Here is a 15,048-nt window from a genome sequence, read left to right as displayed (position 1 = left end):
GAGAGGGAAGGGACCTCCTGGGTCATCTAGTCCAACCCCCTGCACTATGCAGGACACTCACAATCCTCTCGCTCATCCACTGTCACTGATATTCCTGCTCGGTCAGAACAGTTTTATCAGTGCTGTGACAAGCCAAAGGTCACCCATCTGGCTGTATGTGGGGGAGTGGGGAATCAAACCCGGCTCACTGGATTAGAAGCCGCCACTGAGCCATGACACAATGCTGCTGTACAGCAAACACAGGGATGGACTAAGAAGTCTCCAGAATTCTCTAGCAGTCAGGCTGGCAGAAGCGTCGACTTGGGGGCTGCTTAATTTAACTCTCTGGTTTTGCTGTTGTTGCTTTTCAGTATGTAAAATAAATGCACATATACGATGCGAAGCCAACGTGGCACCCAACTGCGGGGTCAATGCAGCAGAGCTCGCCAAGACGCTGGCATGCATGGGGTTGCAGCCAGGGAATATTTCGCCTAATGGGGTGAGTCTGTGATTCCATTTTTATTCTTTCTCCCCTTATTGTATAGCATAATCTAATATCTTCCTGTACTCTGCAGGGGGTGGAATCAGATGCAGGGAAATATATGGACAAGATCCAACATGCACAGCCACTGATTTTATTGTAGGGAAATCCTACACTGATGCTCCATCATCTGAACATACAGCTTCAAATAGCATCCTTTAAGAACATCAGGAGAGCCCTGCTGGGTCAGACCAGGGGTCCATCTAGTCCAGCCTCCTGTCTCGCACAGGGACTAGCCAGTTCCTCTGGAGGGCCAACAACAGGGCAGAGAGGCCGAGGCCTTCCTAAGGACATCAGGAGAACCCTGCTGGGTCAGACCAGGGGTCCCTCCAGTCCAGCCTCCTGTCTCACACAGGGGCCAGCCAGTTCCTCTGGAGGGCCAGCAACAGGGCAGAGAGGCCAAGGCCTTCCTAAGAACACCAGAAGAGCCCTGCTGGGTCAGACCAGGGGTCCATCCAGTCCAGCCTCCTGTCTCACTCAGGGGCCAGCTAGTTCCTCTGGAGGGCCAGCAACAGGGCAGAGAGGCCGAGGCCTTCCTAAGAACACCAGAAGAGCCCTGCTGGGTCAGACCAGGGTCCCTCCAGTCCAGCCTCCTGTCTCACACAGGGGACAGCCAGTTCCTCTGGAGGGCCAACAACAGGGCAGAGAAGCCGAGGCCTTCCTAAGAACACCAGAAGAGCCCTGCTGGGTCAGACCAGGGGTCCATCCAGTCCAGCCTCCTGTCTCGCACAGGGACTAGCCAGTTCCTCTGGAGGGCCAACAACAGGGCAGAGAGGCCGAGGCCTTCCTAAGGACATCAGGAGAACCCTGCTGGGTCAGACCAGGGGTCCATCCAGTCCAGCCTCCTGTCTCACTCAGGGGCCAGCTAGTTCCTCTGGAGGGCCAGCAACAGGGCAGAGAGGCCGAGGCCTTCCTAAGAACACCAGGAGAGCCCTGCTGGATCAGACCAGGGGTCCATCCAGTCCAGCCTCCTGCCTCACACAGGGGCCAGCCACTTCCTCTGGAGGGCCAAGAACAGGGCAGAGAGGCCGAGGCCTTCCTAAGGACACCAGGAGAGCCCTGCTGGATCAGACCAGGGGTCCATCCAGTCCAGCCTCCTGTCTCACACAGGGGCCAGCCAGTTCCTCTGGAGGGCCAAGAACAGGGCAGAGAGGCCGAGGCCTTCCTAAGGACACCAGGAGAGCCCTGCTGGGTCAGACCAGGGGTCCCTCCAGTCCAGCCTCCTGTCTCACACAGGGGCCAGCCACTTCCTCTGGAGGGCCAAGAACAGGGCAGAGAGGCCGAGGCCTTCCTAAGGACATCAGAAGAGCCCTGCTGGATCAGACCAGGGGTCGATCCAGTCCAGCCTCCTGTCTCACACAGGGGCCAGCCAGTTCCTCTGGAGGGCCAGCAACAGGGCAGAGAGGCCGAGGCCTTCCTAAGGACATCAGGAGAGCCTTGCTGGGTCAGACCAGGGGTCCATCCAGTCCAGCCTCCTGTCTCACACAGGGGCCAGCCAGTTCCTCTGGAGGGCCAGCAACAGGGCAGAGAGGCCGAGGCCTTCCTAAGGATATCAGGAGAGCCCTGCTGGGTCAGACCAGGGGTCCATCCAGTCCAGCCTCCTGTCTCACACAGGGGCCAGCCAGTTCCTCTGGAGGGCCAGCAACAGGGCAGAGAGGCCGAGGCCTTCCTAAGAACATCAGGAGAGCCCTGCTGGGTCAGACCAGGGGTCCATCCAGTCCAGCCTCCCATCTCACACAGGGGCCAGCCAGTTCCTCTGGAGAGCCAGCTACAGGGCAGGGAGGCCGAGGCCTTCCTAATGATATCAGGAGAGCCCTGCTGGGTCAGACCAGGGGTCCATCCAGTCCAGCCTCCTGTCTCACACAGGGGCCAGCCAGTTCCTCTGGAGGGCCAGCAACAGGGCAGAGATGCCTAGGCCTTCCTAAGGACATCAGAAGAGCCCTGCTGGGTCAGACCAGGGTCCATCCAGTCCAGCCTCCTGTCTCACACAGGGGCCAGCCAGTTCCTCTGGAGGGCCAGCAACAGGGCAGAGAGGCCGAGGCCTTCCTAAGGACATCAGGAGAGCCCTGCTGGGTCAGACCAGGGTCCATCCAGTCCAGCCTCCTGTCTCACACAGGGGCCAGCCAGTTCCTCTGGAGGGCCAGCAACAGGGCAGAGAGGCCGAGGCCTTCCTAAGGACATCAGGAGAGCCCTGCTGGGTCAGACCAGGGGTCCCTCCAGTCCAGCCTCCTGTCTCACACAGGGGCCAGCCAGTTCCTCTGGAGGGCCAGCAACAGGGCAGAGAGGCCGAGGCCTTCCTAAGGACATCAGGAGAGCCCTGCTGGGTCAGACCAGGGGTCCCTCCAGTCCAGCCTCCTGTCTCACACAGGGGCCAGCCAGTTCCTCTGGGGGGCCAGCAACAGGGCAGAGAGGCCGAGGCTTTCCTAAGGACATCAGAAGAGCCCTGCTGGGTCAGACCAGGGTCCATCCAGTCCAGCCTCCTGTCTCACACAGGGGCCAGCCAGTTCCTCTGGAGGGCCAGCAGCAGGGCAGAGAGGCCGAGGCCTTCCTAAGGACATCAGGAGAGCCCTGCTGGGTCAGACCAGGGGTCCCTCCAGTCCAGCCTCCTGTCTCACACAGGGGCCAGCCAGTTCCTCTGGAGGGCCAGAAACAGGGCAGAGAGGCCGAGGCCTTCCTAAGAACATCAGGAGAGCCCTGCTGGGTCAGACCAGGGGTCCCTCCAGTCCAGCCTCCTGTCTCACACAGGGGCCAGCCAGTTCCCCTGGAGGGCCAACAACAGGGCAGAGAGGCCGAGGCCTTCGCCTGATGTGGCCTCCTGACACTGGAATTCAGAGGTTTTTCTGCCTTGGCAGATGGAGGCTCCCTTCCGTCATCATGACTAATAGCTCTTGATGGACCTCTCACCACGAACCTACCTACCTACCTTTTAAAGCTATCTGTGCTTGCAGCCATCACTACTTCCTCTGGCCTGGATTCTAAGCTCCCTGCCTGCTTTCAGTTTGCTACTGAGCAAGTTACACTCTTGTATTGATTTATTTACTTTATCTGTATCCTGCCTTTCACTCCAATGGGGACCCAAAGCTGCTTACTCCATTCCCCTCCCTTCCATTTTATGCTCACAACAACCCTGTGAGGTAGGTTAGGTTGGGAGAGAGGTCATGCAGCAAGCTTCCATGGCACAAGCAGGGATTCAACCCTGGATTTCTCAGATTGTAGTAAGACCGTTTGAAGCTGGGGTGGCCAAACTGGTTCTCCAGATGTCCATGGAGAGGGGCTCGTGGGAATTGTAGTCCATGGACATTTAGAAATCTACAGTTTGGCCAACCCTGCTTTAAACACAACACCACACTGGCTGTCTACCTCTCTCTCTCTTTCTTGTCCTTATGGTTGCAGTTACCTGGGAACATCCACCTGCAGGACGGTAGCCAGAGTGATCAATGAGTAACTCACCTGGGCTACTTTCTTGAAGGGATCCACCCGTAACTTCCTACTCTTCCCTTTGCATTGTGCAGAAACTTGTCAACCAGTCGACGCTGAAGCGCCAGAAGAAAAAGAGCACCATGGATGAGAACGGCGTCACTGAAGTTTCCGCCAGTCGGCTGAAAATCGAGGACCTGCTCTTTATCCGAGTGCTGGGGAAAGGCAGTTTTGGCAAGGTGAGATTTCAGCCAGGCTTTTGAAAACATTCCCCAGGATGTTCTGATGTGTCACCTACCCCCTATCCTCTTCCATCTGTGGTGCTACGACCCTACCAATGCCTGTGAAGAATGGGATGTTACTCTCACCATCTTAATTATTGATTGTTAATTGTTAATTGTTTAAACGCCAACTGTATTGTTGTTTTAATTGTTGTTATAGGTTTTTTTGTAAGGGGTATGATTTTAGGGGGATTTTATTGTATGTTGGGAATGTTGAAATATATGGAAATTTTATGGAATGTTTTATATGATGTGGACCGCCGCGAGCCAGCTTGCTGGGAGTGGCAGTATACAAATATAATGGATAGATGATACATCGATGGTAGAATGATAGCTGATAGCTGATAGATGATAGATATATGGATGGATGGATGGATGGATGGATGGATGGATGGATGGATGGATGGATGGATGGATGGATGGATGGATGGATGGATGGATGGATGGATGGATCGATGGATCGATGGATCGATAGATAGATAGATAGATAGATAGATAGATAGATAGATAGATAGATAGATAGATAGATAGATAGATAGATAGATAGATAGATAGATAACCTGGAGAGCAGCAGACTGGATTTTCAGGTGGTTAGGTGAATAGGGAGCTGGTTAGAAAACCACACCCAAAGAGTGGCCGTGAATGGTATCTCATCCAATTGGAGGGAGGTGAGCAGCGGGGTCCCACAGGGCTCGGTACTGGGTCTGGTACTTTCCCACATTGTTATCCATAATCTGAATGAAGGGTACAGGGCCTACTCATTAAATCTGCGCAGGACACCAAACTGGGAGGAGTAGCAGATTCCCCAGAAGATAGAGTTGAATGAGGTCTGAACATGCTGGGAAAGTGGGCAACTGAGAACAAGATGCAATTCAATAAGGAGAAGTGCAGAGTCCAACATCTGGGTCCCAAAAATGAGAAGCATGCAGACCGGATGGGAGAAGAGCAAAGGTTCTTCCACTGAGTCAGGGTCCTTTCCAATTGTACATGAACACATTCAGCTGTCTTATACTGAATTAGAACCTCTACACAAGCGTGCAGCACCTCTCCAGGTTCTCAGGTAGAGGTCTTCTCCTTCACCTACCTATTTTGTTTTAACTGGTGATGCCCAGGACCTTCTGCATGCCAAACAGTGGCTTTACCACTGAACCACAGCCCCTTCCTAATAAATGTTAACCCAGGAAGCTGCTTATACCAAGTCAGATCATTGGTCTATCAAGGTTGGTCTTTCCCATCACCCCCTGCCTTGTTCTTTTGACTGGAGATGCCGGGGATTGAACCTGGGACCTTCTACATGCCAAGCAGAGGCTCTGCCACTGAGCCACTGCCTCCCTAATAAACATGAACACAAGAAGCAGCTTATACCAAGTAAGCTCATTGGTCTTCAAGGTCAGTCTTTCCTATCCCCTCCTGCCTGGTCCTTTTAGCTGGAGATGGTGGGGATTGAACCTGGGACCTTCGGTATGCCAAGCTGATATTCTTCTGCTGATCCTTCTCTTTGGTCTCTTCCACTTCCGGATGCATTTAGGTGATGCTGGCTAAAACCAAAGACACGGGCTATCTCTACGCCATCAAAGTGCTGAAGAAAGACGTGATCCTCCAAGACGATGATGTGGAATGCACCATGACTGAGAAACGGATCCTGACACTGGCCAGGAACCATCCCTTCCTCACCCAGCTCTTCTGCTGCTTTCAGACGCCTGTAAGTATCAGCTCTCAAATATCTCGCAGCAGTTTACAAGATCCTTCCTTCCTTCCTTCCTTCCATCCTTCCATCCTTCCTTCCTTCCTTCCTTCCTTCCTTCCTTCCTTCCTTCCTTCCTTCCTTCCTTCCTTCCTTCCTTCCTTCCTTCCTTTCTTTCTTTCTTTCTTTCTTTCTTTCTTTCTTTCTTTCTTTCTTCTTGCTTCTTTTTCCCTGCCTCCCTCCCTCAATTTTTAGACCATGCTCCCAGCAAGCCGGCTCAGGGCACTGTACAAAATAATGGATAAAATACAATAAACAAACAAAAATTTGTATTTAAGATTAATTTTAATTTAAAATAGCTAACAAATTAAGAATTAGCAGCAACAGGTTCTCCACAAAATATATTTTTAAATATATATTTTATCCCCCCAAACCAGTTTGGTCTGGGGATTTACAGAGGAATAAAGGAAAATGGTGTTAACTTTGGTCCCAAGCAAAAAACCTGGCAGAAAAGCTCTGTCTTACAGTCCCTGAGGAACTGCACCAATTCCAGCAGGACCCGGATGTGCTTTTGGAGCTCATTCAACCAGGTAGGGGCAAGGTAGGGGCAAATATCCTGGCCCTGGTTGAGGCCAGATGTCCCACTTTAGTGCCAGGGACCACCAACTGATTGGTATTTGACGAGGGTGGTGTTCTTCGGGAGGGTATAGATAGAAAGGCGATCTCCCAGGATCCAGACTGCAGATGGCCTTGTGGGTGAGTACCAGTACCTTAAACTTGATCCGGAATTTAACTGGGAGCCAGTGCGGTTGTTGGAGCATAGGTCGAACGGTGTCATCATGGTGACAATTACTAGAAGGCAAAGCCTGTGGATATGGAAACTATCTGGATGTGTCCTAGTCTGGATTCTGAGCTGCCAATTTTTCACTACCTAAAGGAGTCCCAAAGCAGCTTACAAGCATGTAGCCAGCTGGGTGAACTTGGGCTAGTCACAGTCCTATTAGAGCTGTTCTTACAAAGCAGTTCTTCCCGAGCTCTCTCAGCCCCACCTACCTCACAGGGTGTCTGTTTTGGGGAGAGGAAGGGAAGGCGACTGTAAGCTGCTTTGAGACTCCTTCGGGTAGTGAAAAGCAGGATATAAAACCAACTCTTCTTGGCAAACCAACTAGAATCATAGAATCATAGAGTTGGATGGGACTTCCTGCGTCATCTAGTCCAATCCCCTGCACTATGCAGGACACTCCCAACCCTCTTGCTCATCCACTGTCACCTGCCACCCCCTTGAACCTTCACAGAATCAGCCTCTCCGTCAGATGGCTCTCCAGCCTCTGTCTTAAAATCTCCAAAGATGGAGAACCCACCACCTCCCGAGGAAGCCTGTTCCACTGAGGAACCGCTCTAACTGTCAGGAACTTCTTCCGGAGGTTTAGACGGAATTTCTTTTGAAATAATTTCATCCCATTGGTTCTGGTCCCTCCCTCCCAGGCAAAACCTGTAGACTTCCCTTGCCTTTCCGCCAGATAACCCTCAGATCTCCGGTCGGGTACACACCACCCCGGGCCTGATGGAGAGGGCAGTTCATAAATTAAATTAAATTATTATAGTACAGACAAAAGCCATACAATAAATAAATTAAATCTGTGATTCTGTGATTAAATACATGTAGTGGTCAGCTTTGGCCCAGTTAAAAATAATAATTCCTGTATGTTAGTCCGAGATTAGAAATCAGGGCTGTGTCTCCCTTCCGTAATAAATCTGGTGTCCTCAAAAGCTGATCTTTCTGCAATGCTGAGTAGAACAGCCCCTCACCTTCCCACCTTCCCAGCTGCTTTCAATTGCCGTTCCCCATTGAAATGCTACTCAAAGCTTCTATGTTGTTGTTCCACCACGGGGTGTTAGGCCATCAAATCACTTCAGGCTCAGATCTATCTCTTTACGCAATCAAGCCAGAGAGTCTGTGGACACCAGAGAGCCTTTTACATTCGGAATACCAGGGGGGAGGTGGGTAGGGGAATATTTCATCCTTCCGGGAGGTCAACATTGCCATGATTCAAGAAGAAGTCTTCAAGGGGGAGACTGCAGCTTGACGCTGCAGGGTGGGAGTTGATTTGCATTGTTGATGACTGATGCTTCAGTAAAGAGCTATGGAGAGCTTGCACCAGCTTCACTGGGATGTAGTCCATGTTTTCCTCCATATCCCCTTGTCCCTGCATATTAAGGGGCCTCCTTTCTCAGTATGCGGCCAGAAGAATTTTAAGACCTTCTATAACACCACGTAGAGCCTCTTGTGGCGCAGAGTGGTAAGGCAGCCGTCTGAAAGCTCTGCCCATGAGGCTGGGAGTTCGATCCCAGCAGCCGGCTCAAGGTTGACTCAGCCTTCCATCCTTCCGAGGTCGGTAAAATGAGTACCCAGCTTGCTTGCTGGGGGGTAAACGGTAATGACTGGGGAAGGCACTGGCAAACCATCCCGTATTGAGTCTGCCAAGAAAACGCTAGAGGGCGTCACCCCAAGGGTCAGACATGACTCGGTGCTTGCACAGGGGATACCTTTACCTTTTTTTACAACACCACATGTTGGTGGTCCCCAGCCTGGAGGGAGCACGTCTGGCCTCAACCAGGGGCAGCTTGAGGAAGTACAAGAGAGCACTGTGACTTTAAATAATGTTTTAACTGCGATTTTATGAGCAATGTTTATGAATGTTGTGAACTGTCCCAACCCTACTTGCAGGGAGAGACATCCAAACATATCATCATCATCATCAACAACAAGAATGACGATGATGACAATAAATAATGATAGTGATAATGATAATAAACTTCCTCATACTCTCCCTTATTGCCAGCTCTGGATCTGTAAATCCTTGGCAATCTGAGGCTGGAGCCAGGGAAAGGCATGGCTAGGCAGGGTTCTCATCAGGGTCTAAGTGGCCTGCAGACCAGTTTCCCAAGCAGCCCTTATCCCCAGTAGAACCTTAAGGACTAACAGCATTTCTGGCAGGGCTGGAGAATTCCTGACTCACGGGTGCCAGATGTTTAAACCTAATCACCAGCAGGAAGACACATCAAGCTGCTAGGTCAGAATGGGTAGGAGCCTTTTAAGACAGCCTCAGAGGCTGCCTTATATGGAATCCAAGGTCTCTTTTTATGTTCTTATCTCTTCTCATTGTAAAAGGGGATTAGCTGAAATGAACTCCCAGTGTCTTATCTGCACTGGGCTATTCAAGCTCATTGGGCTTGGTTTAAAAAAAAAAGCCATTTGCACCTGACCCTGATTTCCACTCTGATGTTGCTCAGGTTTTTTTCTCCAATTGGCACAGCTGAAGATTGGCTCTGGAGTCAAAGTACTTATTCAGCAGCATCAAAGAGTTGATTTTCTCCACTTCTGCTCCAGGTGCAGAGGCCTTGCCTATTTCGGAGTTACTTCCCCCCACCCCCACTCACGCCTCCAACATGGACATTGTGCCAAGCCCATGCTAATTGGTTGGCTCCCAGCAATAGCAGACCTTTTCAGGTCTGGTTCTGCCTAAAATCCATCTGAGCTAAACTGTTTCCCCTAATGCAGCTCCCAACTTGAATAAAACTTTGTGTGTCTTAAAGCTGCCTTTGGACTCAAATTAAGCCCTCTAAGTTAGTGGTCCCCAACCTTCTTGTAGTCGGGGACCGCCTCCGAGGGTGGAAGAGAGCTGACGGCCCGGCCGCCGTAGCTGCACATAAACGTGCACGCGCAGTTGCCGTGCATGCGCATTTTTGCCACTAGGTGGCGCTAACGCGCATGCGCAGAGCTGCTGTGCGTGTGCGTTTTCGCCAGCAGGGGGCGCAAACGCGCATGTGCGACAGCTCTGCGCGTGCGCGTTTGCGTCCCTGGCATGCCGGCGGCCATGCCTGCCTCTTCCCCCCCTCTCACTGCGGGAGGGGGGGAGGCAGGCGCGGCCGCTGGCGGCCCGGTACCGTGGCCTTTGCGGCCCGGTATCGGGCCGCAGACCAGGGGTTGAGGACCCCTGCTCTAAGTAATGCAAGAAGCACTCATACAAGAAAGAGTTAAAGATCAGCCCACACACAGGGATGGGGGTTGCTCTCTCTTTCCAAGCTTGGCAATTTGTTTCTTAAAGTGAGGAGACAACGATATAGGCTAGAAATCAGGGGAAAAAATTTCTCAGTCCGAGTAGTTCAGCAGTGGAATAGGCTGCCTAAGGAGGTTGTGAGCTCCCCCTCACTGGCAGTCTTCAAGCAAAGGCTGGATACACACTTTTCTTGGATGCTTTAGGATGCTTAGGGCTGATCCTGCATTGAGCAGGGGGTTGGACTAGATGGCCTCTATGGCCCCTTCCAACTCTATGAACCCCACGGGAAGGCCTCGGCCTCCCTTAACTGTGTAGCTTCGGCCTGCCCCTACAACCTTTGGCCACTAGATGGCAGCCAAGGCAAGCCTAAAGTCGCTGAAGGCCCCATCTGTCTGCCTGCTGGGCTTCCGGCAAACCAGCAGGCGGCCAAGTCACGTGATCCCAAGTCACGTGCTCCCTTTCAGTCCCGGGAAAGGTTATTTGAGGCCGGGCGGCAGCCGCGACCTTACAGAACCTCAGCCGGATTTGTATTCCTCCAAATGGATGGGCGGCCGAAAGCCTCTTTTGAATCTCTGCCTTGGATTCTGACAAGGCTTTTTCCCTGTGCAATCGCGTATAGGTTTCGCAAGGGCTCTGCTTAGCCACGCCAAGTGACTGGGATAAATTATTAGGGACTAGGGTTAGGGTTGGGGAGAACGTGGAGACTTCCGCCAGGCCAAGGCCAGGATCACGGACCTCTTTGAGGCCAGTTTTACTTCCGTGCATATCACAAAAGACGGGGAGGTAGACTTAAAACTAGCCAAAAAAAGGAGAGGAATATCCCAGTGCGCCCCCATAATGAACAGTGCAGGATAACGCACACTAGTGAGATTGTATTGACACTTCAAAGCAGTAATGGTACAAATATAATAGCATAATAAAAACTTTCCCCCCGGTTATTCCTTTTCATAATTCTTCTATGATCCATCTGATTTAAACACGTGGAAAGCACTGACACAACGGGTGCTAGCTGAAATGTTTGTTTTGCAAAGAAGATGCTTTCTCCATGCAGAAGAAGAAGAAGAAGAAGAAGAAGAAGAAGAAGAAGAAGAAGAAGAAGAAGAAGAAGAAGAAGAAGAAGAAGAAGAGTTGGTTCTTATATGCCACCTTTCTCTACACGAAGGAGTCTCAAAGTGGCTTACAGTCGCCTTCCCTTCTTCTCCCCACAACTGACACCCTGTGAGGGAGGTGAGGCTGAGAGAGCCCTGGGAGAAATGCTCTGCCAGAACAGCTTTATCAGTCCTGTGATGAGCCCAAGGTCACCCATCTGGCTGCATGTGGAGGAGGAGCAGGGAATCAAACCCGACTCACCAGATTAGAAGTCCGCACTCCTAACCACTACACCAAGCTGGCTCTCATGTACTGATGGATACTGAAACCAAAATTGTGTTCTTGGCTTGGAAAGACCTGATTACATGGATCTGGTCTCCAACTTAAATCAAGGGGCACAATTGCCCTCCTCGCTTTTTGGCTCTTACTACAAAGAAACCTTGAAACTTTTGGGGGAATAGACAACTGGAGGAAAGCCCACAAAGTTTTGTTCTGGTCAGAAGCTATCATAAGCACACGCAGCTCTTCAGAGTCTCCCACATCATGCTCATCCTTGGAGTTTTGCACACAAGGGAAAACCGTGTGGCTCCATAAATCCTGTAAGTTTCCAAATGACCTCTTTTCTGTTAATCAAGAGACTTTGAGCTCTGCCTGAATGTATTGGTCGTGCACATACAACTTAGGAAGTTCAACAACGAAACTAGCTGTTATCGAGGATACTAGTCCGGTTGTGTTTGATGATTACTATTACAGATATTGAAGACAAGATACGTTTCTTCTTGCTCGGCTTCATATTGCCCTCCTGTTGAAATATGAGGCTACATTCATGCAGTCACTTTTTTCCTTCGGAAAATTACAGTGTTTATTGCTCCACATGTTCCCCCCCCCCTTGTCTGTGCACATCCTCCCTTGTATATTTCTACCTTGCTATCCTTCCTTGGACTTCGGCAGATTTTCGAGGAGATCCATTACAAAAACACTGACTGCATTTGCAAGAGAATTAAGAACAGTTGGCGGAACAGTTTGAACGTTTGGCGTGATTTGGGGACCGATTCCCATGCAGCCACAAATCTCACCAGGTTTCCTGGGAGGTTGACATTCCTAATTTGACCCGTGGCAGTTCTGAGATGAGAAATGGTCTTTTGAACCCGGCCTTGAAGCACATGAGGGGGGCATTTACTCCTGAGCAGATCCCTGTGCAGGACCTTGGTGGCTTTTGTCCTTCCACCCAACCCTGCTTCTACAATTTCCTCGGCAACCGCCTCGAAGGGGAACGCTGAGGAACAATCCGGTCCCATCTTCTCAGCCCATCTGGCCCAAACATCTGGACAAGAGCCAGCCTGCTGCAACCCACAACGTCGGTTCTCATTTCTTTGAAAGCGTTTGGCTCATTTACAGTAACACGTCTCTGTCTGGCTTGGCCCTGATCCAGAACAGTTGTGCAAGTGAGATTTTTCTTGGTAAAGCCGCCAGCTTTAGACGTCACTGTTTCTCTTGGCTCCTCCTGGCCACTTCTTAGATGCGCCAGCCAGGGCAAGGGATCGTGGCCAAGCGTAGACATGGATTCTGGTTCAGATGCATCTCCCCTCGGCCCTTATGGGTCACCCAGGATAGCTGGCCTCCGTGACCTGACAGGATCAGTTGACTGGCACTGTGGACAATGGGAAACCCAGAATACACAGATTTGTGTGTTTCAGAACACACTCGTGAATACCCAGTAGGGTGAAGTGGTTAAGTGCAGCATACTTCAATCTGAAGAACCTGGCTTGATTCCCCACTTCTCGTCCACATGCAGCCAGCTGGGTGGCCTTGGGCTAGTCACAGTTCTCTTCTTGCGGACCAGTTCTCTTAGAGCTCCTTCAGCCCTACCGATCTCGCAGGGTGGGAAGTGGAGGGAACAGGTGCTTGTAAGCCAATTTGGGACTCTTTTGGGTAATGAAAAGTGGGATATAAAAACTCAGCTCTTCTTCTTCTGGGATTCTCCAAATTACATGCCTTGATGAACCCCAAGCCCTGCTTTGGCCAGATATTGCTCACATCAACACATGAAGCTGCCTCATGCTGAATCAGACCATCAGTCTGTCCGCTAAAGGTCCTGCATCGTGCTGACCAAGTGTTTATGTTGCATGGCAAACCGTTTGGAAAATCAGCCTATAACTAGGCTGTTAGCCTCATAACTATTATATGTGTGTGTAATGCAGCCTTTACCAACATTTTGACCATGGAGGAGCCCCTGAAATAATTTTTCAGACTTCGAGGAGTCCCTGAAGTGGCATCAGCTGGCCACATCTCCTGCCACGCCCCCGGAAGTGACATCACTGCCTGTCATCTTAGCCCTCCTCTTGCTCCATCTGCCTGCCTTTACTACTACTATGGTAGTTCTGCTTCATGTAGGCTGGAAAGAAGAGTAGGAGCTGAGAAGACAGCCCAGACCCCCCCCCCCCAAAAAAATCCATGCCACTTCAGCTCCCATGGACTTCCCTTGAGAACTCCCATGGACCCCGAGGGGGCCACAAACCCCTGGTTGAGAATCCAGGGGCCATCAAGTCACAACAGACTTCAGGCATCCCCATTGGCAAGAGGCAAACAGGCGAGACGTGTTATTGCCTGCCTCTGTGGGACCCTTGGGTGTCTCCCATCCAAGTACTAAGCAGGACCGACCCTGCTTCGCTTCTTAGATCTGATGAAATCAGAGTAGCCTGGGTCGTCCAGGATACGGCTTCCTGCAGTTGACAGTCTAAATATACAAAGGAGCAGAGCACCGGCTGCTTAAAGAATGAATACCTTTCCTGAGAACAGAAACAACTTTGTAACGAGAGAGGAGAGGGATAGTCCTAACAATCTAACTGACTAATATTTTTCTTCTGGAGGCAAATAGGGAAGAAGTGTGTTCAAAGGAGCAGGAAGACTCCAACTGGGCCAATCTGGACACAGGAGGAAATGATTTGAAAAACATCAGGAAGTTCCTGATCTAACTATGCTAAATACACATCTCCAATGATGCCCCCTGCAGGATATTCAATATATGCTGTTGAATCAGGCACATTGAATGTAGGCTTGCCAACTCATAGTATTCTGCATCTTTGACTGTTTTCGGCACTTGGATTTGTTTTAAAAGAGAACATTGTTTTTTAATAGGACCGCCTCTTCTTCGTCATGGAGTTTGTGAACGGAGGGGACCTGATGTTCCACATTCAGAAATCCCGTCGGTTCGATGAAGCCCGGGCCCGGTTCTACGCCGCAGAAATCATTTCCGCTCTCATGTTTCTCCACGAGAAAGGCATCATTTACAGGTGAGTGGGTGCAAAATCCATGATTCCTGACCTGTGATCGATTATTCTCAGCCTCGGCAGCTCAAAACAGCCAACCGGCAATCATGGATTTGTGAGGCTGCATTCTACACAGAGACGCTGCTGTCACGTTAACAGGCGCCTTCAAGGGAAACCATTTCATGAGAGTTAGAGCAGTTTCTCCGTGGAACAGGCTTCCTCGGGAAGTGGTGGGTTCTCCTAGAATCATAGAGTTAGAAGGGACCTCCTGGGTCATCTAGTTCAACCCCTGCACTATGCAGGACACTCACAACCCTATCGCTCATCCACTGTCACCTGCCACCCCCTTGAACCTTCACAGAATCAGCCTCTCTGTCAGATGGCTCTCCAGCCTCTGTTTAGAAATCTCCAAAGATGGAGAACCCACCACCTCCCGTGGAAGCCTCTTCCACTGAGGAACCGCTCTGACTGTCAGGAACTTCTTCCGGAGGTTGAGACGGAATTTCCTTTGAATTAATTTCATCCCATTGGTTCTGGTCCGTCCCTCCGGGGAAGTTCCTCCTTTGGAAGTTTTTAAGAAGAGGCTAGATACCTGACAGAAATGCTGATTCTGTGGACTTAGACCGATTTTATATGAATACGCAGAAGGGATTGTGTCGGTGCTTGGCTCTTGTGGCCCTTTCTTGCATGCCCAGGGAAATGTTGATGGCCACTTTGGCATCAGGAG

At 50.8% G+C, this 15,048-nt stretch overlaps 1 protein-coding gene across 1 annotated transcript in view; it reads left to right on the top strand.

Annotated features, from left to right (window-relative positions):
• The window catches only part of LOC143830829 (protein kinase C eta type), a 107,983-nt gene that overhangs the window by 59,698 nt on the left and 33,237 nt on the right, over window positions 1-15,048 (top strand). The window contains exons 7-10 of the mRNA XM_077323901.1: window positions 351-478; window positions 4,033-4,176; window positions 5,747-5,920; window positions 14,191-14,345. Coding sequence (XP_077180016.1) covers window positions 351-478; window positions 4,033-4,176; window positions 5,747-5,920; window positions 14,191-14,345 — 601 coding nt within the window. The remainder of the gene's footprint in view (window positions 1-350; window positions 479-4,032; window positions 4,177-5,746; window positions 5,921-14,190; window positions 14,346-15,048) is intronic.

The sequence above is a fragment of the Paroedura picta genome, chromosome 2 (assembly GCF_049243985.1).
Source record: "Paroedura picta isolate Pp20150507F chromosome 2, Ppicta_v3.0, whole genome shotgun sequence".
Classification (NCBI taxonomy): domain Eukaryota; kingdom Metazoa; phylum Chordata; class Lepidosauria; order Squamata; family Gekkonidae; genus Paroedura; species Paroedura picta.
The sequence above is the reverse complement of the archived record's forward strand: the minus strand, read 5'-3'. Positions and strand labels throughout refer to the sequence as shown.